The 27993-nt window shown below is 36.6% G+C and overlaps 6 protein-coding genes and 1 long non-coding RNA gene across 8 annotated transcripts; 6 read left to right on the top strand and 1 right to left on the bottom strand.

Annotated features, from left to right (window-relative positions):
• Positions 1–1324: 1324 nt before the first annotated feature.
• LOC117628003 lies at positions 1325–5486 on the bottom strand. Its single transcript, XR_004585879.1, has 2 exons — positions 5378–5486; positions 1325–2098 (listed from the first exon to the last, which is right to left on the bottom strand). It is a non-coding gene; the product is annotated as an uncharacterized LOC117628003 (long non-coding RNA).
• A 1529-nt stretch (positions 5487–7015) lies between these two features.
• LOC117629038 (RING-H2 finger protein ATL22-like) lies at positions 7016–8326 on the top strand. The gene is made up of 3 exons (XM_034361565.1): positions 7016–7730; positions 7837–8186; positions 8297–8326. Exons 1-3 carry the CDS (start codon positions 7016–7018, stop codon positions 8324–8326), a joined length of 1095 nt encoding a protein of 364 aa, XP_034217456.1.
• A 527-nt stretch (positions 8327–8853) lies between these two features.
• On the top strand, positions 8854–10269 carry LOC117628347 (putative RING-H2 finger protein ATL21A). Its single transcript, XM_034360770.1, has 2 exons — positions 8854–9553; positions 9669–10269. The coding sequence occupies exons 1-2, from the start codon at positions 8854–8856 to the stop codon at positions 10118–10120; spliced, it is 1152 nt and encodes a 383-aa protein (XP_034216661.1). The 3' UTR covers positions 10121–10269.
• A 23-nt stretch (positions 10270–10292) lies between these two features.
• Positions 10293–11501, top strand: LOC117629037 (RING-H2 finger protein ATL22-like). Its single transcript, XM_034361563.1, has 3 exons — positions 10293–10454; positions 10522–10860; positions 11209–11501. The coding sequence occupies exons 1-3, from the start codon at positions 10370–10372 to the stop codon at positions 11499–11501; spliced, it is 717 nt and encodes a 238-aa protein (XP_034217454.1). The 5' UTR covers positions 10293–10369.
• A 1031-nt stretch (positions 11502–12532) lies between these two features.
• LOC117629253 (non-specific lipid-transfer protein 3-like) lies at positions 12533–13164 on the top strand. Its single transcript, XM_034361786.1, has 2 exons — positions 12533–12896; positions 12987–13164. Exons 1-2 carry the CDS (start codon positions 12556–12558, stop codon positions 12991–12993), a joined length of 348 nt encoding a protein of 115 aa, XP_034217677.1. The 5' UTR covers positions 12533–12555; the 3' UTR covers positions 12994–13164.
• A 488-nt stretch (positions 13165–13652) lies between these two features.
• LOC117629329 (mitochondrial inner membrane protein OXA1) lies at positions 13653–18042 on the top strand. The gene is made up of 9 exons (XM_034361881.1): positions 13653–14371; positions 14638–14728; positions 14938–14985; positions 15327–15385; positions 15612–15687; positions 15781–15912; positions 16377–16484; positions 17251–17305; positions 17450–18042. The coding sequence occupies exons 1-9, from the start codon at positions 13890–13892 to the stop codon at positions 17707–17709; spliced, it is 1311 nt and encodes a 436-aa protein (XP_034217772.1). The 5' UTR covers positions 13653–13889; the 3' UTR covers positions 17710–18042.
• Positions 18043–21107: 3065 nt separating this feature from the next.
• Positions 21108–27866, top strand: LOC117627628 (long chain acyl-CoA synthetase 4-like). Of its 2 annotated transcripts, XM_034359791.1 has the most exons (20): positions 21108–21224; positions 21396–21612; positions 22342–22405; positions 22514–22603; positions 22719–22775; positions 23176–23224; positions 23382–23458; positions 23671–23710; positions 23822–23916; positions 24286–24453; positions 24569–24679; positions 24755–24842; positions 24979–25045; positions 25411–25486; positions 25601–25718; positions 25847–26092; positions 26186–26325; positions 26633–26815; positions 26931–27050; positions 27638–27866. In XM_034359791.1, the coding sequence occupies exons 2-20, from the start codon at positions 21455–21457 to the stop codon at positions 27671–27673; spliced, it is 1983 nt and encodes a 660-aa protein (XP_034215682.1). In that variant the 5' UTR covers positions 21108–21224; positions 21396–21454; the 3' UTR covers positions 27674–27866. The 2 variants fall into 2 exon arrangements, with proteins under 2 accessions (XP_034215682.1, XP_034215683.1); XM_034359792.1 differs by lacking the exon at positions 21108–21224 and having other exon boundaries at positions 21259–21612.
• The last annotated feature ends 127 nt before the right edge of the window (positions 27867–27993 follow it).

The raw sequence follows: 27993 nt of genomic DNA, 5'->3' as shown, positions 1-27993 counted from the left end.
GCTGTCGTCAGATTCTACGGTACCACCTTTGTGTTCTGTGTTTTCAACAGCTTTGGTTCCCCTGAGAGATCCACGCGATTGGAGCATTATTGATCTTTATGGTGTAGAGTTGGCATGGGATGTGCCCGATTGTCGTTTTTGTGTTGAATTGGGAAAATTTTGTGGGTTTGAGAATGCTCAAAGCTCCAAGCTTATGTGCTACGATATTTATAAGTATTATCCTTCAAATAACGGTATGTTCATAGAACAATGTTTATGTTACATCAACTTACACATATCATCAACCTAGGGCCTCTGCCTTTGTCATTAAAAAAAATATTTGTATTTGGTTTAATATTTTTCCAAATGCAACTGTTTTTTGATCAAAGGAATTTAAGAATTTTTCGGGACTCTTCTTTGTAATTTTCTTTTGTACTTCAAAAAAAATACCTTACATATATCATATAATATACACACACATCCTAAATGTTATCACTTCGCATGAACTAATGGAATGCTATTGAATTCATGTTGATTTCAACCTTTTCAGATACAGCAAGAACTTCAGAGATTGCTCTAATAACATGCTTGGGAGTTCTAGGGCTACTTTTTACCACTGCGATTTTCCTAAGGCTCATGAGGACTTGTGGTCGGGTGCAGCAACCCATCGTGGAATTATCCACCATAACCAACCAACAACCTCCCGCAGTCATGAAGGGCCTTGATGATGCTACTATCGAGTCATATCCCAAGATTCAACTTGGTCAAAGTTGGGAATTGCCCAAGCCAAATGACAATACTTGTCCAATATGTTTAGGCACATACAAGTCCAAGGAAACATTGAGAACGATTCCAGAATGCAACCATTATTTCCATGCTAATTGCATAGACGAGTGGCTTAGAAGAAATGCGACGTGCCCGCTCTGTCGAAACCCTTCGGAGGGTAACAAAGTGATTATTGAGGCATAAATATAGTTATGTTGTATTAAGTACTTTGCATAAACTTCAATGAAATAGAGGAGAGATCATGGCCAATAAAAAACGAACAAAATAACCTAACAAGGAATGAAAGAGATCTATGTATGAGCATACTTTTTTTTCCTCTTTTTCTTATAATTAATGTACTATTCTTAGCAGCATTATTGCTTTGTCGATGTGAAACTTTGAAGCTGTGGAATTATATTGCTAACTTATCTTTTTAATTCTTTTCCAACTAAAAAACCTTTTTATTTTTTTTATAGTTATATTGAGAGGGAAAAAAAAAACCCCGGTTTCAATCCTTGTGCCAAGCAAGGGGGGAAGAGGGAGTGCCACAACAACTGTGGTAACCCGCTGGACAAAAAAACTTATCTTTTCAATAGCAATAGTTGTCATGATTTTAACTTTATCTTATTTAATCCAAAACCCAAAAAAACAAAAAAAAAACAAAATTTCCTATACAAATATCTGGAGGTCTTCCGACCCTCCCTAGCCTTGTTGTAGAATTGTGCGCATTCCAAAAAGGAGGGACTCCAGAATTTCGTATAAGGGGAGGGAGGCTACTCCATCCCAAACCCAAGACGACGAAAAAACTTTGTGGGTATGTGCAGCGGTGCAAACCAAAGGCAAACCATTCTCACTCTCCCATCATCTTACGGGCACTTCTTCGTCCAAGACATCAACTACATTAACTAGAAGGTAGGTATTGATCACCGACCCGGACAAGTGCTTCACTAGGCGGGTCATGGACAATGACTTCAGTCTTGTAAGTTCACCATTTTCATACGCTCCTGCCCTTAAAAACTTCACCTTCCTGAATTGCTCGTCCAACGTGGAAACATCCTATCCACTTATTTACATGGTCAGATTGATCCGGATCCTTCATCTCTTTGTTCTGTGATTTCCACAATTTTGGTTCCACTGGAAAATCCATTTCAGTGGGACAGTCTTGATACTTACGGTTTTGAGTTGGCATGGAATGTGCCTACTAGTTATTTTTGTGAAGCAGTTCCGGGTAAAGTCTGTGGGTTGGAGAATGGTTCAAGTTCCAAGCTTACGTGCTCTAGTACTATTTATCCTGATTCAAATAAGGGTATGTTTTATCATAGTAGATATTGACATATTCTTGACTAATGTTTACCTGTCAAAAATAAGGGAAGTCATGAATCAACAAACTTAGATAGGATAATCAAAGATTTGAAATCAAATCAACTATTTCCCGTGATTATATTTCTGATTTTGAGGGCACGAAGTCATGAATTGGAATCATTTTAATATCCAAGTATTAGTAAAACACAGTACTTTCAATACTGTAACAATTAATTTCAACCTTTCTCAGGTATTTCAACAACTGGAAAGTACGGTATAATGATGATATGCAGGGAATCACAGGGCTCTTGTTCATCTTTGTATTTGTAGTGATCGGGATAGAGGGCTTGTGGTCGGGTTGATCAACCCCACCAACTCAATATGATAGAATTTTCCACCATAACCAACCAACAATCACCCGTTGTCAAAATAGGCCTTGATGATCAGACCATCATTTCATTGGGCCTAAACCCAAGCCCAATGACAACACATATGCCAAGGAAATATTGAGAACCATACCAAAATGCAACCATTATTTTCATGCTAATTGTATAGACGAGTGGAAGAAATGCGACGTGCCCACTTGGTCAAAACCCCTCGAAATGTAACAAATTGATTGAGGCATGACATTAACTGTACACAAACGATTAGTGCATAATTGTATTTTATTTTGTACTCTTCTAGCTAATGATTTTGTTAGGTTTTTTTGTTTAAACATGTGTTTTTATCTTTTTTTTGTATTTTTCATTCAATTCATTGAACTTTAGGGTTTAGGTAGCAATGGTGGCTTTAGATAAATAAAAATATGCAAAAGAGTGCAACCTGGTGACTCAATCAATTTTCAATGGAAATGACTTTTCGGTGGAATTTTTGTGCAAAGCCAATTGGATAGTGAAGCTAAGACATTGAATATGCCTACGTAATTTCTCTAGAATTTTTGGAGCAGCCAATCACAGCAATATTTAAAGACAATGCAACTTAAGATGAATTTAGACGCATCTGCATTACTATTCCAAAAATAATATTTGAAGACCTTTCCGATTTTTACTTAAAATTGACTATATATGGTTAGAAAAATAAAACAAAACGCTTGAATATTCATATTTTATGAACAAAGGAACCAGCCCAAAACGTGCCAACAAGCAGAGCATTCACTATCAAAACCGGACGACCAGCTGTGCAGTCAAGGAGTATCAACCTTTTTTATGGCTTTCATTGAGAATTGGTGACATGACTTTAGTCCATTGGAAAGATCATTTTCTAGGCTTTAATTTAATGTGGTCAAAGTCTTCATTTGGAGTAGAAAAGCCCACGTTATAATGCTCACAAAGTTGCTTGGTCATATATGACCTATACATGAGCTAATTATTTTTGGTGAAGAAGTTAGAAAAAGTTGATGAAATGTGTGTTGTAGATAAAAGCAATACTCAAATTAGATATTTCATTCCCTTATACCTATAAATAGTGAGGTTCTCCAAACTTACAAACATCACAAAGGAAATGAGCTCAAATATAAAGGAAAATATAACAAAAGAATTTTATTACAACAATTGAGAGAATTTGAGAGAGAGAAGGGAGAGGAGCTATAGAGATATGTTTGAGAGCTCCCTCTCTTGAGGTGTGTTTGTAAATTTGAAAAACCTCACTATTTAAAAACATAAGGGAAGGAAAAATCTTATTTGAGTATTACATCTACCAACAACACCAACTTCACCAACTTTACCTAAATTCCCCATAAAAAACAATTAACTCATACATAGGTTATACATGACCAAACAACCTTGTTTGCATCACAACTTGAGCTTCCAAACTCCAAATGAAGACTTTTACTACACTAATTTAAGACAAAAAAATGATCTTTCCAGTGGACTAAGGCCCTATCGCCACTTATTAACTACACAGCTGTTGGCCCAATTTTAACAGTTAATGCACTGCAATATATTTGTAGGCACATTTTGGGCTCATTCCGCAGTCATAAAATTCTAAAAAAATATTAATCTTAAAATTCTATGTTCTCTTTCCAACCATATATACTTCATCTCAAAGAAAATCGAAAATGCCTTCAAATATTTTTTTTGGCACAATAACGCAGATGTTTTCGAATTTCTCCTTAAGCTACCTTATCTTACAAATACAAGTTTAACTCAAAAATATAATGAAATCATAAGCTAAAAAGATACAAAATGAAACACAATTATGCATTAATCAACAAACTTCAAAGAATATTAATCTCTTTGGGCCTACGAGCCCACGGGGTTTTAGGTTGTAATTATCTTTTTCGTTTTAGCAAGCTCAACAAAGAAATAATAATGAACCACAATGTAAACAAAAAGAACACCTTCACCTTCTTCTTTTTTTGGTACACGCGATTCTAATAGGAAATGCTAAACACAAAAAAATAAAAATTTTAAAGTAACGATTGCAAACGTTAAGGGTACCTCTAATTGCAACTGACAACACCATCAATGATCAACATCTTACTAGCTTCTTATAGTACTCGTGCAAATTTCTCAATAACATAATTCAAGGGCCATTGAAATGGGCACCGGTGAGCGTAACAAATTTCATATCAATTATTTATGCAAAAGATTGTGATATGATGTACAATTTTTCTCTAAGAGAAATGGTGGAGGTAAAAATATAAAGTGTCTAAACATGAGTAATCCGAGGACGGATGACGATACGCTATAAATTTCAAATGGAATATATCCTTTACCCTTGGATGTACATAAGTGGATGTCAACAACATGTCCAAAAGTTTGATGATGATGAATGGATGGTAGGGTTGTGTTGCAACACATTAGACATCACACCTTATGAATGGTAACAAAACGCAAATGCTCGTCAAATTATTGATCCTGATCAACTCAATGCGATTGACAAGATCAATAATTTAATCCGTATCAACTCTTCGTTACCATTCGTGAAGTGTGACCTCGAAAGTGTCATAACACAGAGTCCCCAGAACCCATTCACCATCAGTTTTTCACACACATTGTTAATATCATACAACTGTTTCTGCAACAACCAAAGCCAAAGAATACTTCCATGAGAAACCCTTGTGGTAACATTAAAAATGTTACCTCTCATCAACTCCCACATCATTACCCATATTTAAATACCTACCTACCTACACCATTTTTCTTATAAATAAAAAATTTCTACATCATATGAATCATTTTCGCATAAACAATTAAGATAAACAAGTTCACACATGTACCTATTACAATAGATCTCAAATTATGTACTCGAGAATTATCTCCAATGTATTCAATAAAATCACAATCAAAATCAGTTGAAAATCTGAGGTTGAGCAGAAAAGAAAGAATACCTTGTGAAGATTGAAGATCTGGACTTATTGCCTCTTCCCTCGGATTGGGAGGGGGGAGGAGACTTGGTTTCGATTTTGGTTTAAGAAAGCGGCAGACGGGATCTCTACGCTATCCTATTTATACAGGTGGAACAGAAACTACAACCCTAAAAGCGTTGAGAAGTGATTCTCCAAACTAGTATCCTGACCGTTGAAATTAAAAAAAAAGGATCCAACGGCTCTGGAGGAACAGAACCATTTATCTCCTGTTTCGGCTTCGTTGAAAATTGATTTTGGGTAAAAAAGTCATTTAGCCATGATTATTCGGTATCCCTCGAATGGAGGGGATAATGGCAAAGAAAAGACGACGGAAAAAAAAAAAAAAAAAAAAAAGAACGACCAATGGAAGAGATCTATGTATTTTTGTAGTTTAGAAAATGAAATAAGAAGAAGAAAATAAGCTAAACGGACATATACTTTGTATGCAACTTTGAAGCTGTACTTTAGATTAGTATTTGAAATGAAAGATATTATAGAAGCCAATTTTTTGATTTTTTGATTTTTTTTCCCTTTTAAGCACAACATTTATCTCGTGTTTTATTTTCTATGAATTAATATTACTAGCTTTGATAGTAAAAACATCTAACTCAAAATCAATTTACAATGAATAAATCGACTTAAGATCTTTTGTGCACTAATACTCATTCTCCGTTATATATAATCTCAACACTTGCTCATGTCTTTCATTTTAGTATTATTATAGAGTTCGATCTACTTTTGTTTCCTTTTTCGGTTTGTCCCACAACTTACATGAAGTAGTGAAGGTATGCTTGTCATTTCATTTGCATTTAAGAGCACTTCCATCTCATTCCCTTTTGTCAGGGGCGCCTAGGCTCTAAAAATAACATTTATCCAAGAAAAAATTGCCATGACAAGAAGTGGGCTATGAAACTGGGCAAGCTGGAAGGCAAGATTTGCCTGGGCAAGTTGACGTCAGCGACCAATTTAAATACCAAAACAATTGAAAAAAATGAGGAAAATATACCCCTAAAAATTAAGATTTTTTTTTCTTCTATAAATACATAGCCATGTTATTCACTTCCCATACCAAAATTCATATAAATTTCTCTCCTCTTATCCCATGTGAATAGTGGTTACTCTTAAATTGCCATGGTAATGGGTGGGAATGCATCAAAAAATTGTTAGAGCATGAATAGTGTGTGCCCTTACTTGCCCATGCTCTTTGTCATGACACAACGGGTGTGCTCTAATACATTTTCAGGTGAGATGGAAGACATTTGATTGTTAATTAACTTATGTGATTAATGCAAAGGATGTGGTTTTATTGGGTGTGTATTGTCAAAATCAAGATTGGCCGGTCATTACCTTAGAAATGTTATCTTCGTATATGCTTATTCCTTCGTTCCTTCCTCAAATAAAAGCAAGCGCTAAAAGTTACTTTTGCTTAGTGAATTGAAATTTTAAATGCAAAATAACAAAGTTCATTCGGTCTTGGTGATTTTCTTGAAGCCAGTCTAACGGAGTATATTAACACAACATTATTTTTTCTTAATTTGTGACGGAGTTTGATATTTGATTTGATTTTTGTATATAATATATTTGGGACTAGGGAGAACCAGACAAATTTTTCATTATACCATGCCTACCTTACAAATCTTGATCATCTTCCTCTTATGCTTCTTCTTCATTCCTGACCACATTGGCACAGTAAGCGCCGGCGCCTGTGCCGAATCATCATGCTCTTCTAGTTATATCTCATCGATTCCGATTAAATTCCCTTTCCAGCTAAAGACCCTAGAGCCCTCACGTTGTGGGTATGAAGGGTTTGATGTCTCATGCAACAAAAGCAACCACAGTCAAACCCTTCTCACTCTCCCATCTTCCGGGGACTTCATCGTCCAAGGAATCTACTACTTGCGTCAAAGACTAGTGATTGCTGACCCCGCTAACTGCTTGCCTAGGCGGTTCCTAGAACATGACTTCAGTTTAATAGGTTCACCCTTCTCATTCATCCATGGCCTCGAAAACTATACGTTCCTCAACTGCTCCTACCAAGTAGAAACATCGCATGAATCTATTTCTTGCCTTAGCAATAAGCTCTACAAGGTCATTGGTGTGCCGTCGAAATCGATTAATTTTTCTGCTCCTTCTCTTTGTTCTGTGATTTCCACAGCTTTGGTTCCACTCTCAGGTTCATTTGAGTCCGATGGCCGGGACATGCTTAACTATTATTTTGAGTTAGCATGGGATGTGCCTGATTGTCGATTTTGTGAACAATCGGGTAACGTTTGTGGGTTCAAGGATGGTAAAAGCTCGGAGCTCAAGTGCTCAAGTATTTATTCTTCAAAAAAAGGTATTGTCTTATGAATAATTTCAACCTAATTAATATTGTCATATACTTGACCATGAACTAATTGAATTAATGCAACTCAATGTTGCAATTTCTCAACCTTTTTCAGGTCTCTCAGGAATTGCAAAGTACGCTTTCATGGCATTCACTGGGATCATGGCAATAATTTTCATCCTTACTCTTGTACTTCGACTGAGGGATTCTGACCGGGCACACCAACCCATGACAGAGCTATCCACCGTAACAGATCGACAGCCTCTGGTAATCAGGATAGGCCTTGACGATGCAACCATCGAGTCATATCCCAAGACTCAACTTGGTGAGAGTTGGGAATTGCCCAAGCCTAATGACAATACTTGCCCAATATGTTTGAGCACGTACAAGCCGAAAGAAACATTGAGAACCATATCAGAGTGCAACCATTATTTTCATGCTAGTTGTGCAGATGAGTGGCTTAGGGTGAGCGCGACGTGCCCGCTCTGTCGAAACCACTCAGAGGGAAACAAAATAAGTCATTTGGCTACTGAGGCATGATTATTATTATTTTTCATTTTGATTTTACTTCTTAGCATTCTTTGTCTGAAATTTTGAAGCTGTAATTTGTTAATTGTTTTATTTTGTATTAGTATTTGAAATCGAAGAAAATGTAAAAGCCAACCTTTATTTTTAAAACTTGATTTGCATTTACTTTATACATTAATTATTAATAATTGTCGACACTTTAACTCATATCTTATCCATATAAATCAAATCAAAGACGCATCCATGATCGCACAAACTACGTACCCAAAAAATAATGTATACATGTAGAAAACAAGAAGCAAATAAAACAAGAATTTTACGAAGTTCACCCGTTATTTCAACCCGCTATTCCAACACTCTTCCTCTTCATTATAGAATTTGATCTCTTTTTTGTCTCGTTCTCATTCTGTGCCACAATTTATGTTAGTCAAAGTATTATTGTGATTGATTAGTAGATAATATATGGGGTGAGGTGGATACGTGTGTGTTTGATGGCAGACATTTGATCCTTATACGTATTACTAATGTGGTTTATTGTCACAATCATGACTGGCCGGTCATTATTCAAATATAATCTAATTCTGATCACCTATGCTTCACTCACATGGCTCCCTTAGCAATCTTCACCGTCTCCTTATGCTGCTGCTGCTGCTTCTTCTTCTTCTTCTTCCCACATAAAGTAGCAAGCGCTACCAACTGTGTTGAATCAACATGCACACCGGCCGGCGCACGGGTTCGATTTCCTTTCTGGCTAAGAAACCTTCAACCCTCAAGTTGTGGATATCAAGGGTTTGATCTCTCATGCAACAACCAAACCATTCTCACTCTCCCATCTTCCGGGGACTTCTTCGTCAAGACCATTAGCTACAGGGACCAAATCGTATGGCTCAGCGACCCCGATAACTGCCTCCCTAAGCGGTTCCTTGACGATGACGTCAGTCTTCAAGGTACACCCTTCTTATTCGCTCAGGACCTTGAGACATACACTTTCCTCAACTGCTCAGCATCCCAAGCAACAGAGTCTTCAGCCATCCCTTGCCTCAGTAGTGACTCTTACGACGTCATTATCGTGGCATCGGGTTGGTCAACGTCGTTGTCAACGGCTAATCATGCATCGTCATCATCTCTCTGCTCTGTGATTTCGACAGCTCTGGTTCCACCAAGTTTGGTTGAGGGATATCTTAGCTCTAGTCTCCAGTTGGCTTGGAGTGTGCCTGATTGTAGTTCTTGTGAAGCAAACGGTATAATTTGTGACTTGGACAATGCTACAAGTTCACAAACTATATGTTCTCGTTCAAAATCAGGTATAATTGAACATATATTTCTACATACCATCGCCTAAATATTATTGCAGAAAATTTGGTTTAATGAACTAAGGAAAATTAATGCAATTCAATTTTCCAATTTCAGGTCCGTCAGGTCCGTCAGGTCCGTCAGGTCTTTCAAGCGCTGCAAAGAACGGCATAATGATAGGTGTGGGAATTCCAGCGCTATTTTGCGTCATTGGGCTTTCTTTTTATTTTCACAACAGAATGAGGGCTCCTGATCAGCTCCGTCAACCCGTATCTGCCGATGTACCCAATCGGCAACCTCCGGGGCTCGCAATATCGGGTCTTGATGGTCCGACCATCGAGTCATATCCCACAACTGAGCTTGGTGAAACTTGGGAACTGCCATATCCCAATGACAACACTTGCCCAATATGTTTGGCTGAGTACCAGGCCAAGGAAACATTGAGGGCTATGCCAGAATGTAACCATTATTTTCATGCTAGTTGTATAGACGAATGGCTCAAAATGAATGCGACGTGCCCGCTTTGTCGAAATCCACCAGAGGCCAGCAAAATAATAAGTCCTGTGATTGAGACATGATTGTTCTGTATTTCTATATACCTTCAATTAGACATGATTGTTCTGTATTTCTTTTTCCTTTGTTAAGTAATCACCAACTTAAATATTCTCTTTATTACATCATCACCTTAATATTATTGAATAAAGTTTTTTTTTTTTTCTTTTGGGAACAGATTGAAAAGTAACAGTTCATTTGGCTTTTGTTTATGTTTCTAGTCTTAGCAGGTTTGAACTATAAATGCACAAATCGCGATATGTTTTTTCCATCTCATGCAACAACCAAAAGCAAACCATTCTCACTCTCCCGTCTTCCGGGGACTTCATCGTCCAAAACATCAACTACAAGGACCAAAAGGTAACCGTCAACGACCCCAATAACTGCCTCCCTCGACGGTTTCTCGAACATGACTTTAATCTTACAGATTCACCCTTTGATTTTGCGACCGGCACTGAGAACTACACGTTCCTCAATTGCTCGTACAAAGATGTAGAATGGGCTTCACCCATCACATGCCTCAGCAATGACCACTACAAGGTACTTCTTGAGCCAACTTCGTCCGAGTCATGGGCTCCTTGCTCTGTCATTTCCACGGCTTTGGTTCCTTACTATTCATTTGACTGGTACAACCTTAATGTGGTTGGTGTTGAGCTGGAATGGGAGGTGCCTGATTGTCGTTCTTGGGAAGCAAGGAATCTTCGTTGCGGGTTGGAAACTCCTACAAGTTCGCAAGCTCAAGGCTTTGATCATTCTTCAAAAGTTTGTAAGTTATCATTTAATTTAACGATAAAGTTACATTTGATCCCTGTATTGTTCAGTTTGGTTGGGTTTCAATTTCAAGGACACACAAAAAATTCCATCCAATTATGTCCAAAATACCCTTCACATGAGGGACACATGCTTATTTCATCATAAAATTGGACGGAAATTTAGATGTGTCCTTGAATTGCAATGAATATCAACATAGTCAAATCGCCATAATTGAAATCACATGGACCAATACATAGGCAAAAACTGAAATTTTTTTTCCCCCTTTAATTTATGACTAATGCTACATTTATCACATCATAGATACCAATGTTGCAAAAAAATAAAATAAAATAAAATTCAGTCTCTTCAGGTCTCTCAAGGGCTGCAAAGTATGCCATACTATTAAGCGTGGAAATTCCAGGGCTGTTGGGCATCATTGGGATCGTATTTTATGTTAGTGACAAGATCAGGGCTCATGCACTTCTCCAGCAACAGCAACCCACCACAGATTTATCAATTAACATAACAGATGGACAACCTCCCGTAGCCGTAAGGGGCCTGGATGATGCGACCATCGAGTCGTATCACAAGATTGAGCTCAGTGAAACTTGGAAGTTGCTCGAGCCCAATGACCACACGTGTCCAATTTGCTAGTGCGAGTACAAGCCCAAGGAAACACTAAGGGTTATACCTGACTGCAACCATTATTTTCATATTAATTGTGCGGACGAGTAGCTAAGGACGAATGGAACATGCCCTCTTTGTCGAAATCCACCACACCGATAGCAACGAACGATTGATTAGGGACAACAATTTTTGTGGCAATATTAAGTCACCAGATGTGCAGACAATGACATATATATGGTTTTGTTCGTTTTGAAAATTTGAAGCTAATCTAAGACTCTACACGTGTTTAATATCAGTGTTCCAAGTGGAAGATTGTCAAGTTTTTCCACTTGAAATTTGGTCCTTCGAATGGTTGAGTGCCACGTCGACATATTATTTTGATATCATATTAGAATGTAAACATTCAATTAAAATTTACTTAAGGTAGAGAGGCTCAAATTTTTTAAGATATTAATAAACTAAGTTTTAATCGTTCGATATAGGATACTCTCAACTTATTCTTACCACCTATAGTAAATTCTGTCTAAAAAATAAAAACCTCTCATTTATTTTATATTATGCTTATTAATTTTGCTATATTTGGAGAGAAAAGACGTCTGATCATCGGGTTTGGCTTTTTATATACATATACAGAGTTTGAAGATTTAAGGCAAGGAGTAGTTCAAATTCAATGATCACTCTCTCTCTCTCTCCTTTTCTTCTCTTCCATGTTTCCTCTGTATATCGTGTACTTTTTGATGAATTAGGGATAACAAATTGGAAATTTATTCCTTTAAGATTAGGAGGATTGTTTTATTCACTTAACTCTTTTATGTCATCTTTTTACTTTCTTTGGAAGAGCATAATTAGTGTGACAGCAACAGCCCAACCATGAAAAATCATTTTCCTGCATATGATGCAAGTCTCTGGTCTTAGCTCTTAACAATAACTGGTTCATGAGATTTACATGACAATCAAATTCTAACCACACAACAAACTAACAAAATAAAAAACAAACACCCCCTTATAAGTAAACTTCTCCCACCATCCCAGTATCCTTAACACATCTATTTTACAAACCAAGCAACTTATAAGGCCAAATATGATTCATCAAGCCATTCTTCTACTGTTCTTGCTGGCTTCTGCTTCTGCTTCAGCCATGGGGCCCAAACCCTCGTGCCCCGACATCACGTACCAGTTGGGCCCCTGCGTTTCTTACCTGCTGCAAATTGAGGTGGCGCCGCCTCCGGCTTGCTGTGATGGTGTCAAGTACCTCAGCCAGTATTCAAGTGACAAGGAAGATAGAGAGGCTATATGTTCGTGTATCAAGGGCGCAGCTAGTATGATGGGGCTTACTGATTTTCCTCTCATTTCTGCTCTGCCTAATACCTGCGGCGTTTCTGTAAAACTTCCACCTATCTCTAGCGACATTGATTGTTCCCAGTAAGCAGTCTTGGATTCTTGGCTAACTTTGTCATCTATGTGTATGCATGAAGAGAAAAGACTGAATTTTTTGGTTTCTTATATATACAGGGTCTGAACTGAAGATGTAGAGGAAGGAGCTAAAGAGTTGGGCAATGTTTGAATAAATGCAGTTCTTCACCGTTTGCAATGGGAAAGGAATAATTATGTGAAAAGAAAGAACTGTAATGAGAATAATGGAATACGTGGAATAATATTTACTTTGCGGTACTTGTGGAAGATGATTACCCCATCACTTCTATAATTGAAGACAAATTCTTACTCTTAATCTTACTCTCCATTTTAAAATTTTGATGTGCCGAGTTTTTTAAGGCAAAGAAAATAAAATTTCATAGTATTGTTCATGACTCTTATACACTTAAGAATTATCGTATAATCACATGTATAAACTCAAATTATTTATTGATTCAATGTGATCTTATGTGTAATTGTTTCGTTTTCAAAAGCTACAAAATACGATCAAACAAAATATAAATAAAAAGTCACTTAGAACACCACAAAAGTTTACATTCAGCACACTACCATGTTCAAAATAAATGAATCATAATGGAAAAGATGAAAAATGAAAAACAAATCAAGTGTACTTGACTTTTTTTGGTTGTAAAATCTCAAAATGCCTCACGGACTGATAGTTTAATGAGAATGTCAATTTTGCCCTCGATCAACTAAATTCCCAACGAACTTGTATCCGTGTAAAAACCTAGACCGCCATTGATCTCAGCTCACACTCTCAGACAGGAATCTAGGACTGTGTGTTTCTCTCTCTCTCTCAGTACGGTCCAATACCTCTCCGATAATCAAGCGAAAATCCAAATTCAATCAGATTCAAAATCCATCGTCTTCGAGACTCTGTTAGGGTTTTATTAGGGTTTAAAGATTCCTTTTTTCTTCCTAATTAATTTGTTCTTTTCTGTATAGAGAGCTAGTCATACACAGACGTATCGATACACATCAATGGCTTACTGGAGAAGCCTCTCCACCAGAGCGAGCTTTACAGCTCGACGACGACAGAACCATCCGTCCATCACTCACATTCTCCACGACGACGACCGCAAGCACGACGTCGTTTCTGAACAGGCTTCTTCGCCGAATTTGAATCATTTTCTCAGCCAAAACCGATTTTTCGGGAACAATTTGAGCAGAATATCGGGTTTTGGCGGTTTTGCTCCAGACAGGAGGATTTCAAATGCTCTGCTTTCGTCCGGTTCTGGGTTCGCGTGCTCTCGATATATGTCGACGGCGATTGGTGGCGGTTCCGATAAGGTAGAGCTGTTGAGTGATGTATCGGGGGTTGTATCGGACGCGACGATGGAAGCCGTGGCTTCTCAGGTCTCGGCAATGAGCGAAATTGCAATTGCCACTGCAGACTCGTGGCTGCCGGTTAAGGCCTTGCAGTACTTGATTGGTTCTGTGCATACTTATACTGGCTTGAACTGGTTAGAAGCTATTTGCTTTTGATTATTTTTAATTGTTAATTTTATTTAGGCCAATCTTTGAATTTGTGAATGATCTTAAATGGAAAAGAATTTAGCCCGTTTTATTTGATTTTCTGAAGCCAATTTCTGAAATTGTACGTTAATTGGGTGAAATGATTTGCCTACACAGAACATTTTTTGCTTTGTCTAGCAGCATATATAGTGGTTATGATTGTTTTGATATTGTATTACATTATGAAGGTATTTTATTGTTTGTTACTTTTCAGGTGGGCTGCCATAGCAATAACAACTCTTTTGATTCGAACAGCCACGGTTCCAATTCTAATTAATCAACTTAAAGCAATGTCAAAGCTCGCTGTAAGTTTTGTTGTTGTTGCTGTTTAAAACTTGTACAATCCACCTCTTGTTGCTTTCTTTCTTACACTTAGAGTGAGAATTTCTTGATGGTAGCCTCTCAGTGCTTTATTGGTGTTTCAAGCTTTAAGTGACTATTCGAGTATTTTAATGAGTGTCTACTTTCCTCGCCTAGAGACTGGTTCTTCTATTGACTTGTGTGCTTTCTGCAGCTCATGAAACCTCAACTGGAGGAATACAGGCAAGAGATGCAAGACAAGGTATGATGCCTGGTTCTTGTGTGCTTTCTCCCACCAAGGATGTTGCTTATCTAATGTCTATACTTTATGATATATCTAGTTGCATTAGCAAGGTCACCTTTGCAACAGCAATCTCTTTGTCCTATTATAGACACTGTCTTGTTGTGCTTGTCTAATTTCTACAGTTAATGTAATAGGATGGTAGGTGCTTTAAGAAATGAATCTTTTGACTAGGCAACTTAAGAGAACACTGTCCAGGCTCATAGCAAGGATGGGCATGGATTTTATAACTGAGCTCTCCCAGGAGACTAAGAAATGACTCTTTCAAGCATGTTTATCGATGTTCTTTTCTCTTTTATCAGGGTATGGGTCGTGAGGCTGTGGCTGAATTTCAAAAGAAAACGGGGAAGCTATATAAGGAGTAAGCAATCTTGTTTGTGTCATTCCACCTTACTTAGGTTTTCCTTATTATGATTTAATAAACGAAATATGAGATCCAGTGCAGTGTTGCCTGGGATAAATGCTTATCGCTTAGTTAATTATATATATATATATATATTATTTCTTCTTTTTAAAAGTATCTTTATGCAACTACCAATTCTCCTTCCTGAGCTTTTTCATTTTGTTACTGTGATTTGGGCATGCAGATATGGCGTCCATCCATTATCTGCAATGAAGGGAATTTTTGTTCAAGCTCCTGTCTTCATCAGTTTTTTCCTTGCCGTAAGATCTCTCTCTTAGTATCTTCCAACTGATGATGTCTGATTTTAGATTTCGTGTTTTGATGTCTGAAATAGCTTTGTTTTGGTTTGGCAGATAAGTAACATGGCAGAGAAAGTGCCATCCTTTAAAAGTGGTGGCGCCTACTGGTTTCTTGATCTGACAACTCCAGATAGCATGTACATTTTTCCAGTTTTGGCAGCATTGACATTCTTACTAACTGTGGAGGTACCCAACTGCTTTGTCATATAATATTTTTCAACTTTGTTGGTTTCATTTTAGAAGGGATACTTTCCCTGATGAAATAGTACACTTGAAATCTTTCCTTATTTACAGTAGAGTGAATTTTGACAGGTTTAGATCCACAGAGGCTTTTGCTTTCCTTAAATTTGGCCATGAAAGAAGCACTCTAAATATACAGGAAAGGATAACAATTTTGAATAGGACCAGTTGTATATGCTAGTAAATCCTGGGCCTGATAGTCTGTCAAGTTGTAGGGGGTTTGGTACATTTGATACCTAGTTGCTTAAGGAATTTTTATTATCTTTTTTGTGCCATTCTCAGGCTTTTTTTAATATTTTTTTCCGGAGAGGGAAAGACCAAAGGCGGGGGTGGGTGTGTGTGCAATCAGATTGGTTCAAAAATTCTGTCAAACCAATTTGAAAATTTATTTATTTACGTTTGTTCTCTAGTGCAATCTGCAAGAAGGTATGGAGGGAAATCCTGCTGCTGGCACCATGAAAAATGTTTCAAGAGGCCTTGCTGTTCTTACAGTTCCATTTACCATGAGCTTTCCAAAGGTATCTTTGCTAATTTTAGTGGCTTCTGATATATTCTATGTGCTTCTCTCCATTCATTTCTATAATAGATGTGAGTAAGTCTTGCACTGTCACGCCAATGGCTTTGGGCCTAATGGCACCCCCTCCTAACCAGTGTGGAGGCTGAATTCTGGGTTCAATTCCCATGAGGTGCATGTGTAATTTGCCAGGACTTCCACCATCAATTTTTGTTCCTCAAAGGATCTTTTACTGTCCAATGTTCTTCGTGAATTAGCTCTGTGGAGGTTCATATCTAGATACGATTTGGACCTTTTCAGACAGTATATGTTCTTCTGCTTAATCTTTGTGCAAAGCTATGCTCATTAAAGCTGTTGAAGGCCAAAATATCGTATGGTTGAAGGAATAAAAGGGATTTCCAGGGCAAATTCATCCTTCACTTTCAAGGCACATAGTTACATATAAGGATGGACAGTCGAAGAATTGTCTCATATATTTCTTATAAGGATAGACAATCAAATAATGGTCTCATAGATGTCTCCTATTTGGTTGCATGTAGTTTTAAGATCACAATATAGACCACTTATGCGGTTTTTTTAAATTTGTTTTAATAATGATAGTTACCTACACAGAAATAAGAAAGGTGGTTAAATTTTGTTTTACATATGTGATTGTGTTTTGGGTTTGTTTCACTTTTATGTTATCAACCAAAGTCACATGATGACAAACTTTATCAGACTTTGAAGCCAGCCTGATGGTATATTTTACTTGGTCTTTATCAACTCTGCAGGCCGTATTTTGTTACTGGGTTACATCCAACATGTTTTCGCTTGGGTATGGACTGGGTGAGTCCTTCTAGATTATATTTTCTGAACAATGGAGCCTCCACCTCTCCTCTATCGCAAAGAATATCTCAGACTTATTGTGCTGAAAGTTCTGGTGTATTTTTCCCCTTTCCCCTTATACCTAACTCTACATTTTGATTTCAGTGCTTAAATATTCTGGGCTGAAGAAGGCCTTGGGTATTCCTCGGCTGCCTAGTACTCCTCCATCACAACGATCACAACCCGCATTTTCACTGTTATCCACACTGAAACAAGTCGCTGCAGTGACTCAGGATACAACCTCATCACCTGTTGAACAATCAAAGGTTCAAGACGGAAGAACGTCATCGTCATCAGTTCTCAGTCAAAGGATTAAAACTTTAGAGAAACAAGTGAAGGGAAGAAAGAGAAACAAGAAGAGGTAGAGAATTTATTGATTTTTACAAGTTCAACCGTAGGCATGACCATTGATGAGGAGGTTTCATTGCTTTACGGTTATAATATAATATTCTTTAAATTGGCGACTCATTGTTTCACTTATTGAGAGATGGTAGGGATCGAATGGTTTTAATGAGTTAGATTAGAACTATCAGTGCCTGTAATTTTTGGTCGGAAAGTTTGAGAATTTTGTGGAAGTCTTTGAGGTGGTGGTCCCTTGTATCTTACTCTGCAAGAATTAACAAATCCACTTGCATTGTAAAATAAAATAAAGTTTTATGTTTCTTTTTAAAATTATCAACTAATCATCATTATTGTAACTGGACTGTGTTATTTGATTCCCCTAATACATCATTATTGATCCCATATTCTGGCTAATCACACATTATATAATTTTGATTAAACTAAGGGCCATTTTATGGTTTCCTTGTAACTTTTTATCCCTAGCCTAGACTGGGGGACTCTTATCCGAGTCGGCGTTTACATTTTAGGAGACGATGGAGAATGACATTTCCGCCTAGACGAATTACTTATTAGTTTCGTCATGGTCTTTGTATGGGAGAAGGGCAAAATCGTCATAGAAAAGGTTGGAAATCGGACGTTTCCTGTGCAATAGAAGCTACACTAACAAAATATTGATCAGTTTCAAACCTTTAGCAGCAGCTTTTACGCGCGTTGAGCCAGCCAGGCATTTAGAACTCTGATCTGATCCGTCCTAAGATGTAACAATGGAAGTGCAAACCAGAAGTAGATATTTCAACTCACAAAATATATTATCTTGATGTAGCAATGAAAGTGCAAGCCAGAAGTAGACATTTCAACTCTCAAAATTGATGTAGCAATGGAATTTATCATGCAACTGCTTGTCAAGGGAGAAACACTTACATGAAATGAGGATAACACTATTTTATTATTTTCGGTATGTTACCTATAATAACTTTTTCACGTAACATTCTATAATTGACAGAGACTAGCAAAACAATATTGTTCCATACTATACAAGTTTTTCTGCTGCCAAGGGTGGATAAGGGCCACATAGTAATATAGAGGCAATTAGGCAATGACCCTACAATGGCCACACAATAAAGGGCTTGTCTTTTTCAGCTCAAGTTCCGTGTCTCTCCTGCCCAAACTAGCTTTGTAGCCCACAAAATTATTTGTATTTTTTTATGATAGTAGCCCACATTTTAGTGTTGGCCAACGAGTCGGCAATTAATTGTGGTGCATGGCATCATGACTCCTCTTCATGTAGCCGTAGGTCCTAAGGATCACCTTTAGATTGTTGTGTGGATTATATATATGATATAAGTGATAGTCTAAAGAGTTTTTGCACACACATATTTTCAAAGTATTATAGAAATTCTAGATTGAGACCGTTGATCTGCAAATTAAGACCTTTTTTCCACTAAACTATTTCAATTAAATTAGGCTAATATTTTGATTGTTATGTGTGAATATGTGGCTTACAAATTTTCTTAGTAGAAGGTGATTCTATTGACTACAATCCGTCCCTATTCTATCCAATACCAACTAACCAATTCTTTGATAAACAACTACTTGAAAAGAATGATAAAGCAACATGTCATATGTTTAAGTTCAACACTCTATCAACCAAATAAAAAAAGAGAAAAATAGAGTCGCAATAGTCACCTTATCTAACTAATAAGATAACCAACTAACTATTTCTCGTTTTTATTCTATGAAAACATTTTCTTAAAATGCTGTCTAGAAACATTACCAGACGAGCCCTAAGATAACCAACTAACTATTTCTTCACTTGGTTAGCAAAGCACCACTATATACACAAGTATGATTTGGTGATGAGAAGGTGCTTTCTTGCTTAATAAGAAATGTAAAATCAATATCTTTCGTTAGTTGTTGTTGCCTTCTTTTAGACTTTTGGATTGCTGATGGCATGTGGAGATTAATATAATCAAATACTTTTCAATTTACAATGTCAAAGAAAATGAAATTAGGGAAAATCTTTAAAATTAGTGATGATCACAACCCTAATTAATAATTAATTGATTTAAATGTTGATTATTTTGCATATAATAATATGATGGTATTGACAGAAGCATGGATCTCATATTTAATTCCCGCCGGTATATAGAGTTTTGGCTAAGTATCAAATTGCTGATGCAGATTTGTTAAATAATTATAAAACTTTTTATAAAATAAAATTATATATATATAGAGAAATTCTTCAATAAATATTTTATGTTAAGGATTGGTGACATATTTTTAATCTCGATTATTGTCCGATATTAGAAATATGTTAAAATGAAAGAAAATGTGTGATGGATTTTCTCTGGGTTGGGAAGAAAATGTGAAACAGATAAGAGGGTGAGGAGTTTGAGTGGTTCACCTACATGCATAATGCATTGCCCTTTGTTGACGTATTCGGTTGGATTAAGAAAGTTGGAAAATTACAAACAGAGATAGATGGCCTGATAAGCTAGGGTTGGTATAAATTAGTCTGTGGACATGCATTAAGTCCTTGAATTGAAATGCTACAGAATTAATCAAGTTTCAATTTCTAGAACAATAACCAATTTTAGTTGTTCTTACTTTGGATTTGACTGGTACTCTACTCTCCAGATCACAAGAAATTTCAGAGAAAGTTCCTCTAAGGAAATGGTCCAAAAATAATATAATATATTGAGACACATTGACTTTGATTTTCAATAATTTATTTACATATTCAAACTTTTCTAAGGTGTTAAGTGACTTAGATAATATGATATTACAAATTTAATATGAAATTACTTAGTTATATATACATATAGATTGCGTAAGTTTTATGTTAGAATGTGAGTATTTAATCCGAAATTAATTAACAGCAAATTTATCTCGAAAACTTACTCTACAAATTTTTAACTTTAGCCTATCATAGATTAACTTCTAATATTTCAAATTTAAAAACGAATCCTACAAATTTGATTTTGTTCTTGGTAATATGTCTCACATAGCAGGAAATTACTCTCTCTAATTCACTCACAGTAAAAATGGTAAAAAGTTAGAATACGATTGGCAAACCTCGAATTTGCCATGAAATATAAAGAAGTCTGATATAATTAATTCAAAATGTTCTGAATTACAGTCTAGAAAAAAGTAATTTAACTTTTTCTTCAATCCAGAAATTACTCTGATTGATTGTCACGCCAATGTTTGTTTGGAGCAAAAGTTTTCCTGTCGTATAAAGACTTAACATTTACACGACAATAAAAGAAAGAAACGTATCAAATACACCAAGATCGGACGGCCACGAACAAATCAAGATCAAAATCCCAAAAACCAAATCCGAAAATCTGAGCCGTTGAGACTGTTGACCAGTCGTATAACACAATCAACTCTGAACTCTGTTGTCACAAGACTCGAAACACAACTACCACCAAACAAACCAGAAGGCTAAAATCCAAGTGAGTGGTCCTCCCCTATTTAGGACTCAGTGAGTCAGTGACTCGTCTTCGTCTGCTAGTCAAAAAACCAGCTGCCAGCGGTAGCCTCATAAACTCTGTGTCGTCAATTTACCAAAATAGCCACTCCTCGTCGTTCCATTCCACCCACTGCCCTGCCACCTATATTTATTGACTATTTTTCCAAATAAATAATATTTATTACGAACTGCTTTATATATATGTTTTAAGTTTCGCATTTCTCTCATTCTCAGATTCGTATAGAGAGAGATAGGAGGAAGGAAGGTCTGTACGATCCGATTGAGATTTGATAATGGCGGCAACGAAGTATAAGTATCTTATTGAAGTGGAGAAGGCGAAGGAGGCCAAGGACGGGAAGCCATCGCAGGGACCTGTGTATCGAAGCCTGTTCGCCAAAGATGGCTTTCCGCCTCCCATTCCTGGATTGGACAGTTGCTGGGATGTTTTCCGGTACTATTTTTTTTTAATCCGAATTTCCTGCTTGGTTTCCGAGAAAGCACAAGAAAACGAAAGAAACTAAATGAGGACTGTTTTTCGCTTTGGCAGTCTGTTGTTTGATGCAAATTTTTTAAGTTCCGGAAAAGAAAAAAAAGTAAAATAAGTCAACTGAGCTGTTTTGCTTTGTTTTTATCGGACTCTGAATTGCGAGTATTTAGAATTTGGTTTTACGAATGAATTTCGTTTTTACTAGACTATTTTTTTGGGTGATTGAGCATGATTACAATCTTTCTACTGGGGTTTCAGAGAATGTGTCAAATTGTGGATGAATTTGTTTTTGGGGTTGTGAAGTTTGTGGCTTTGACTCGCACAAAAAAATAAGCGTCTGAGACAATTCTATTGCGTGATCAATGCGAAAAGAAATGCAATAAGTTCAGTCTTGGCCAACCTCTGAGTGCTGCAGTAAAAATTATCAAAGTAAAAAAATTTGTTTTTGTCATACTAAAATGCAAAATGATTGCTAGGTTACACATCACATGCTCTGTTTTCAATCCGGCAGCTTAAGTGAAGAAGTATGGTTCTGGGCCATGCTTGTTAAAGAGCTCTGCTTGGCTCTGGATATGGGTTGGCTCAATTTTACTAAGACAGCTTAATAAACTCTGACCTATCCAGAAAATTGAATACAAAGTTATTTTATGTATGAATTTTTATTGTTTGTAAGTTTTCTTACTTATTTTGCAGTTTGTCAGTGGAGAAAAATCCTGGAAACCCAATGCTTGGTCGTCGGGAGATTGTGAACGGGAAGGTGTAATTTCATAGTTGTAGACAAGCTATGTCTATCCTTTGCCATAGGTTGCTTTCTAGCTAATTCATTTGGCTTGTAGCTAATTTGTGAAGTTTTGTCTCTTTGCAGGCCGGTAAATATGTGTGGCTAACTTATAAAGAAGTATATGCCATGGTAGTAAAAATTGGAAATTCCATTCGCAGTTGTGGTGTGGGGGAAGTATGTCATCATCGTTCTCATTGGCTATTTTATTTTTTATTCAATACTTTGCAAAATATTGTCCCATGCAATTTATGCGAACAGTATAATTTAATGTAATTATGGGGGATTACAGGGAGACAAATGTGGTATATATGGTGTCAACTGCCCAGAATGGATTATGAGCATGGAGGTATGCTGTATTTTTTCCATTTTCATTATCCTTTGTAAATTCTTCCATTTTTTACTCTACCCGTCAGTCGGTAGAAAAATGTGTACTTGATCAAGCAGGTAGGATCTTCACGCCCTATTTTGTTTCGTTACTGCCCATTTTCCACTGATATGGTTCATAAAGAAAAAGGAAACGGTCCTCACTATCCATTGTGGTATCATCTTGAATTCTGAAGTTATGAGTTTGCATTTGAGAAAAATATCTTTTGTGTTTGGTATCTCTGATTAGGCGTGCACATTCTCTGAATCCTAGCTCATTCATTTGGTTATTTTTACATAAATGTCCTTTGTTCTTTGAACCTTTTATTAATAATATAAATCTTACATTTCATTCCGAAATATTAAATGAAAATCTTATGCAGGCTTGCAATGCTCATGGACTCTATTGTGTGCCTTTATATGACACTCTAGGTAGGCATATCTCTTCTTTATCATGTAGCCCACCCCAATCAGTTGGGTTCAAGGCTTGGTTGATCTGAGTTGTGGTGCATTCACCTTAACTCTCAATTCATGATTTTCGAAATATTGTATTATATGTTTCTTTTCTAATCTCTGATATTTGGTTTAGGTGCTGGTGCTGTGGAATTTATCATTTGCCATGCTGAAGTTTCAATTGCTTTTACAGAAGAAAAGAAGATACCTGAGGTACATGAGTTTTATATCAACATTTGTATTACTTACTACAGTATTAATGTGGCACATTGGAGAAAACTGCTGTCATATTATACTTACAACAAAGGTCGAATATTGACAATCATTGCCTAAAAAATGCTAGTTGGTTTGAGAGTAAAGGCATTTTTAAGCTTTGAGTGCTCATTCCGGTTCTCTTATGTGTACTGTATATTTTTCTCTTTCAGCTGTTGAAAACACTTCCTAACACGGCAAAGCATCTGAAGAGTAAGTTGCTGCATGTTTCTCATATTTTTCAAGATTCCTTGGTATGCGTCTGTTGTTGTCAGTAAAATAACTTCTTTATGTTCTTTATTTTTTCTTCTTTTAATCATGTAGCACTTGTGAGCTTTGGCAAGGTTACACCTGAACAAAAGGAAACACTTGAGAAGTATGGAGTAGCATTATATTCTTGGAATGAGTTTCTGCAACTGGTGGGTTGTTCTATCTGATCTCCCAGTCCTCTTCTCGTGTAATAAGTCATATTGGTGAACCAAAGAAATTTATCTGAAAAGAAAAGAAGGACAAAGACCTCTAGATCACTACTATGAAGAAATTATTTGTGAAATTTTTAATGGAAGTAATCCCCTTCAGTCGGCCGAACGTGGTTTAAAAGTTGCAAATGGTGCTTCTCTATCTGTGTGGAATTGCCAAACTTCTAATCAAGATAATGTGTATTGTGTTCAAGGCAGGGATGTCTGGCTGTAATTGTCGTGTTTCGTGCATAGTTTGGTTATTTACAGATTTCTAGAAGATCAGTATTTTTCATTTTTCTGGTTTAAGTTTTAGATCTGTTCCTGCAGGGAGATAATAAAGATTTTGATCTTCCAGTAAAAAAGAAAAGTGATATCTGCACTATAATGTATACTAGTGGAACAACTGGTGACCCTAAGGGAGTATTGATATCCAATGATAGCATCATTACACTTCTGGCAGGGGTGAAGCGCTTGCTCGAGAGTGTAAATGAACAGGTGATTTCCTTTTCATCTCTCATTACATACCTTATTTCGTGAGAACATGAGCTGGTTACTTTCGTTTTAAGGATGCTGACTTTTTACAAAATATTTTTCTTTTTCATTTTTAAAGTTGAACGAGAAGGATGTGTATCTTTCGTTTCTTCCTCTTGCACATATCTTCGATCGCGTGATTGAGGAGTTATTTATCTGGACTGGCGCCTCAATAGGGTTCTGGCGTGGGGTGAGTACAATTACTCGTTGCTCTTCTCTAACCATAAATTATAAACCTGATATTACCTTATTTCTTATTCTGCAGGATGTCAAATTATTGACTGAAGACATTGGGGAGCTGAAACCGACCATCTTCTGTGCTGTTCCTCGTGTATTAGACAGGATCTACGCAGGTACTGTTTGACTGTGCATGATTTTAGCCACGGAATTGAGGCTTCTTACTCATTGATGCAATTATATCATCAAATGAATCCACAATAATTTACTATATCAACTATTACGCTCTATATTTACTATGTGCATTTCCAGGCTTGACACAGAGGATTGCGACAGGGGGTTTTGTGAAAAAGACAATGTTCAATTTTGCATATTCATAGTAAGTGCCATTCTTTGCTTATGATAATTAGTAAAATATAATTTATTATTGAATTTGTGCACATGTTTATTGAGAAAACAAGCTTAAATCTGTGTTTGATCTTATCCCTTACTCCCATATGCTTCTTACTTTGTAAACAAGATATTTTATACTTGCATGTGGATAATTATTTATTTTCCCTAAAATATCTTATCTATTTGTTTGCTATGCATACACTACAACATGTGGATTTGCTGCAAATTTAGTTACCCCTACCCCTACTTGACATTTAGGCTCCAAGTAGAGATCAAATACGTATGCTTTTAATGGCAGTAGATAACATAATAGTTTTTATGACAACCTTTTGTGTTTCTCTGTTTCTGCAGCAAGTATCATAACATGCAAAAGGGGCATGCACATGGGGATGCTTCTCCAATTGCTGACAAAATTGTGTTTAGTAAGGTGGTGAAATATTTCTTTTTTCTTCCCCTTCAAGATGCTTCATTGATATGAACCATGATTGTGATCTTATTCTGCTTACTCAACTGAGTCTCATTAATACTCTGACAACTTCAGGTAAAGCAAGGGTTGGGCGGTAGGGTGCGGCTTATTTTGTCTGGAGCTGCTCCTCTTTCTACTCATGTAGAAGCTTTCTTACGAGTGGTGGCATGCGCTCATGTTCTACAAGGATATGGTAAAGCTATCTTCAACAGTTATTTTCACGGGGTTATAAAAGCTAGTTTTCATTTTCTCAATGGCTTTATTGAGTCCTTCTGCATTGCTTTTACATTGATAGCCTTTTCCATATCAACGTTACTGCAGGTCTGACAGAAACTTGTGCTGGTACGTTTGTGTCACTGCCAAATGAATTGTCAATGCTTGGCACAGTGGGTCCTCCAGTTCCAAATGTGGATGTATGCCTAGAATCTGTCCCTGAAATGGGGTACGATGCCCTTTCAGATACACCGCGTGGAGAAATATGTGTAAAGGGAAACACTTTGTTTTCAGGATATTACAAACGTGAGGACCTCACCAAAGAGGTCATGATCGATGGGTGGTTCCATACAGGTTTGTCCATATTGATGTATTTTGTAGTATGGTATGACTCTCATGTCATTGACTGGAAACATTCAACTTTGCCTAAAATTATCTTTATATCAGGTGATGTTGGTGAGTGGCAACCAGATGGAAGCTTGAAAATCATTGACCGCAAGAAGAATATTTTCAAGCTTTCACAAGGAGAGTATGTTGCAGTTGAAAACTTGGAGAATATTTATGGACTTGTTTCTGATATCGATGCGGTATGCCTTTCTTCTTTTGTATTTTTATTTCAAAAGTATTTTATTTCTGCCTTTCATTCTCATCCACCTTATTAAATAGAAAATGTTCTTCTAGATATAATGACTTGTGTGATAAATTGATACATACATTAAATGCAATATTATGCTTGAAAGGTTGTCAGCTATCTTTGTGTGAAAGAAAGAGAGAGTTGTTTTAGCTGCTAGAAGGATACACTAGTCTGATGACTTAAGAGTTCATTCTCTCAATTTTGATATGAATTTATACTTAGTCTGATGATTTTTAATTTTTTTTTTGGGTCAAATTTAGATATGGGTTTATGGGAACAGCTTTGAGTCCTTCCTGATCGCAGTAGTTAATCCTAACAAGCAAGCAATTGAAAGTTGGGCTGAACAAAACGGTGTATCTGGTGATTTCAATTCTCTCTGCGAACATACAAGGGTGAAAGAATACATACTTGGAGAGCTCAATAAGATTGCTAAAGAGAAAAAGGTTACTGCTTTCTCAATTTGAGTACCTTAAATGTTTAGTCATGGGCCACACTAATTTTTGGCTGTTGGAAAATCTTTCGAAGCTTTTTGTGATTCTATTGTGTTGTTCGTGGCAGTTGAAAGGCTTTGAGGTTATAAAATCTGTTCATCTCGACCCAGAACCATTTGACATGGAGCGTGACCTTATCACTCCAACATACAAGAAGAAGAGACCCCAGTTGCTTAAATACTATAAGGTATCTCTTATCCTGTTTCCTCTAGGAATTTTTCTAATTACTTGCATTAACAATGCACATAACGTGAAAGGTGTGGTTAACACACTTGTACCACTATGGTAATCTGATCTACACCACTTGATTTATACTACTGTCATATTAATTTCGGCATCACATTGACAGTTAAAATATATTCTTGGCTTCATCGCACGGTATCTGATATAAGGACCTAACATTCCGTGACTCTGTCAATACATGGTTTATGCCTGTCTATCCATTATGACACATGAAGCCAGGATGGGAAAGACTGTAATAGTTGTTGTCCCTGTTGCATAGATCGTCCATTTGGAAATCTGTTTAGATGTATGAAAATTCCTGTTAATTCATGTGTAAATGTGTTGTTACACAATAGGTTGCCAATTGTTCCCGATGCCTTCATTTCTAATCGTTGTTCTCTGCTCAAAGTCTTTAGTGCATGGATTACTTCATTAATGGATGCTTATACAGTGATTAGTTTCTATGAGTAATTGTTTGTTTGGTTACTTCTTACAAATAGAAAAGTATATTGATTTTGGTGAAAGTGCTGACTGAAATTTTTTGATGCACAGGAAATCATTGATAACATGTACAAGAGTGCAAAATAAGCCCTAATGCCTGAAAGATTTACTTGAGGAGCCGGAAGACCTTGTTCAATTTGACAAACTCATCTCTAGTTTATTTTGTGACTGTACATATGCTTATTTGTACACCTGATAATTTGTGTACCGAATTTGGATGTACTTTAGAAAACCACAGATATGTTTTATGCAAATGAGCTAAACCATTTACTTTGATTTTTCTCGTGATCAATTTGCTGCGATATTCTTTTGGAATAACCCCAGAGGCAACAATGTCATATCCAAACTTTTTGGTTTTTTCTGAATTATACACACTTTTTAAATTCCAATAATTTGTTTATGTTTAA

The sequence above is a fragment of the Prunus dulcis genome, chromosome 5, assembly GCF_902201215.1.
Source record: "Prunus dulcis chromosome 5, ALMONDv2, whole genome shotgun sequence".
In the NCBI taxonomy this organism is placed as follows: Eukaryota; Viridiplantae; Streptophyta; class Magnoliopsida; order Rosales; family Rosaceae; genus Prunus; species Prunus dulcis.
The sequence above is the reverse complement of the archived record's forward strand: the minus strand, read 5'-3'. Positions and strand labels throughout refer to the sequence as shown.

Coding starts and splice junctions, on each gene's coding strand:
- LOC117629038 (XM_034361565.1), top strand. CDS start 7,016: ATGCCTACCTTACAAATCTTGATCATCTTCCTCTTATGCTTCTTCTTC. Junction 7,731..7,836: donor TATTTATTCTTCAAAAAAAG/GTATTGTCTTAT, acceptor AACCTTTTTCAG/GTCTCTCAGGAATTGCAAAG. Junction 8,187..8,296: donor GTGCAGATGAGTGGCTTAGG/GTGAGCGCGACG, acceptor TTTACTTCTTAG/CATTCTTTGTCTGAAATTTT.
- LOC117628347 (XM_034360770.1), top strand. CDS start 8,854: ATGGCTCCCTTAGCAATCTTCACCGTCTCCTTATGCTGCTGCTGCTGC. Junction 9,554..9,668: donor ATGTTCTCGTTCAAAATCAG/GTATAATTGAAC, acceptor CAGGTCCGTCAG/GTCCGTCAGGTCCGTCAGGT.
- LOC117629037 (XM_034361563.1), top strand. CDS start 10,370: ATGCAACAACCAAAAGCAAACCATTCTCACTCTCCCGTCTTCCGGGGA. Junction 10,455..10,521: donor TCAACTACAAGGACCAAAAG/GTAACCGTCAAC, acceptor TTAATCTTACAG/ATTCACCCTTTGATTTTGCG. Junction 10,861..11,208: donor TGATCATTCTTCAAAAGTTT/GTAAGTTATCAT, acceptor AATAAAATTCAG/TCTCTTCAGGTCTCTCAAGG.
- LOC117629253 (XM_034361786.1), top strand. CDS start 12,556: ATGATTCATCAAGCCATTCTTCTACTGTTCTTGCTGGCTTCTGCTTCT.
- LOC117629329 (XM_034361881.1), top strand. CDS start 13,890: ATGGCTTACTGGAGAAGCCTCTCCACCAGAGCGAGCTTTACAGCTCGA. Junction 14,729..14,937: donor AAGCAATGTCAAAGCTCGCT/GTAAGTTTTGTT, acceptor TGCTTTCTGCAG/CTCATGAAACCTCAACTGGA. Junction 16,485..17,250: donor TTACCATGAGCTTTCCAAAG/GTATCTTTGCTA, acceptor TCAACTCTGCAG/GCCGTATTTTGTTACTGGGT.
- LOC117627628 (XM_034359791.1), top strand. CDS start 21,455: ATGGCGGCAACGAAGTATAAGTATCTTATTGAAGTGGAGAAGGCGAAG. Junction 24,454..24,568: donor TCGAGAGTGTAAATGAACAG/GTGATTTCCTTT, acceptor TCATTTTTAAAG/TTGAACGAGAAGGATGTGTA. Junction 25,046..25,410: donor TTCAATTTTGCATATTCATA/GTAAGTGCCATT, acceptor CTGTTTCTGCAG/CAAGTATCATAACATGCAAA.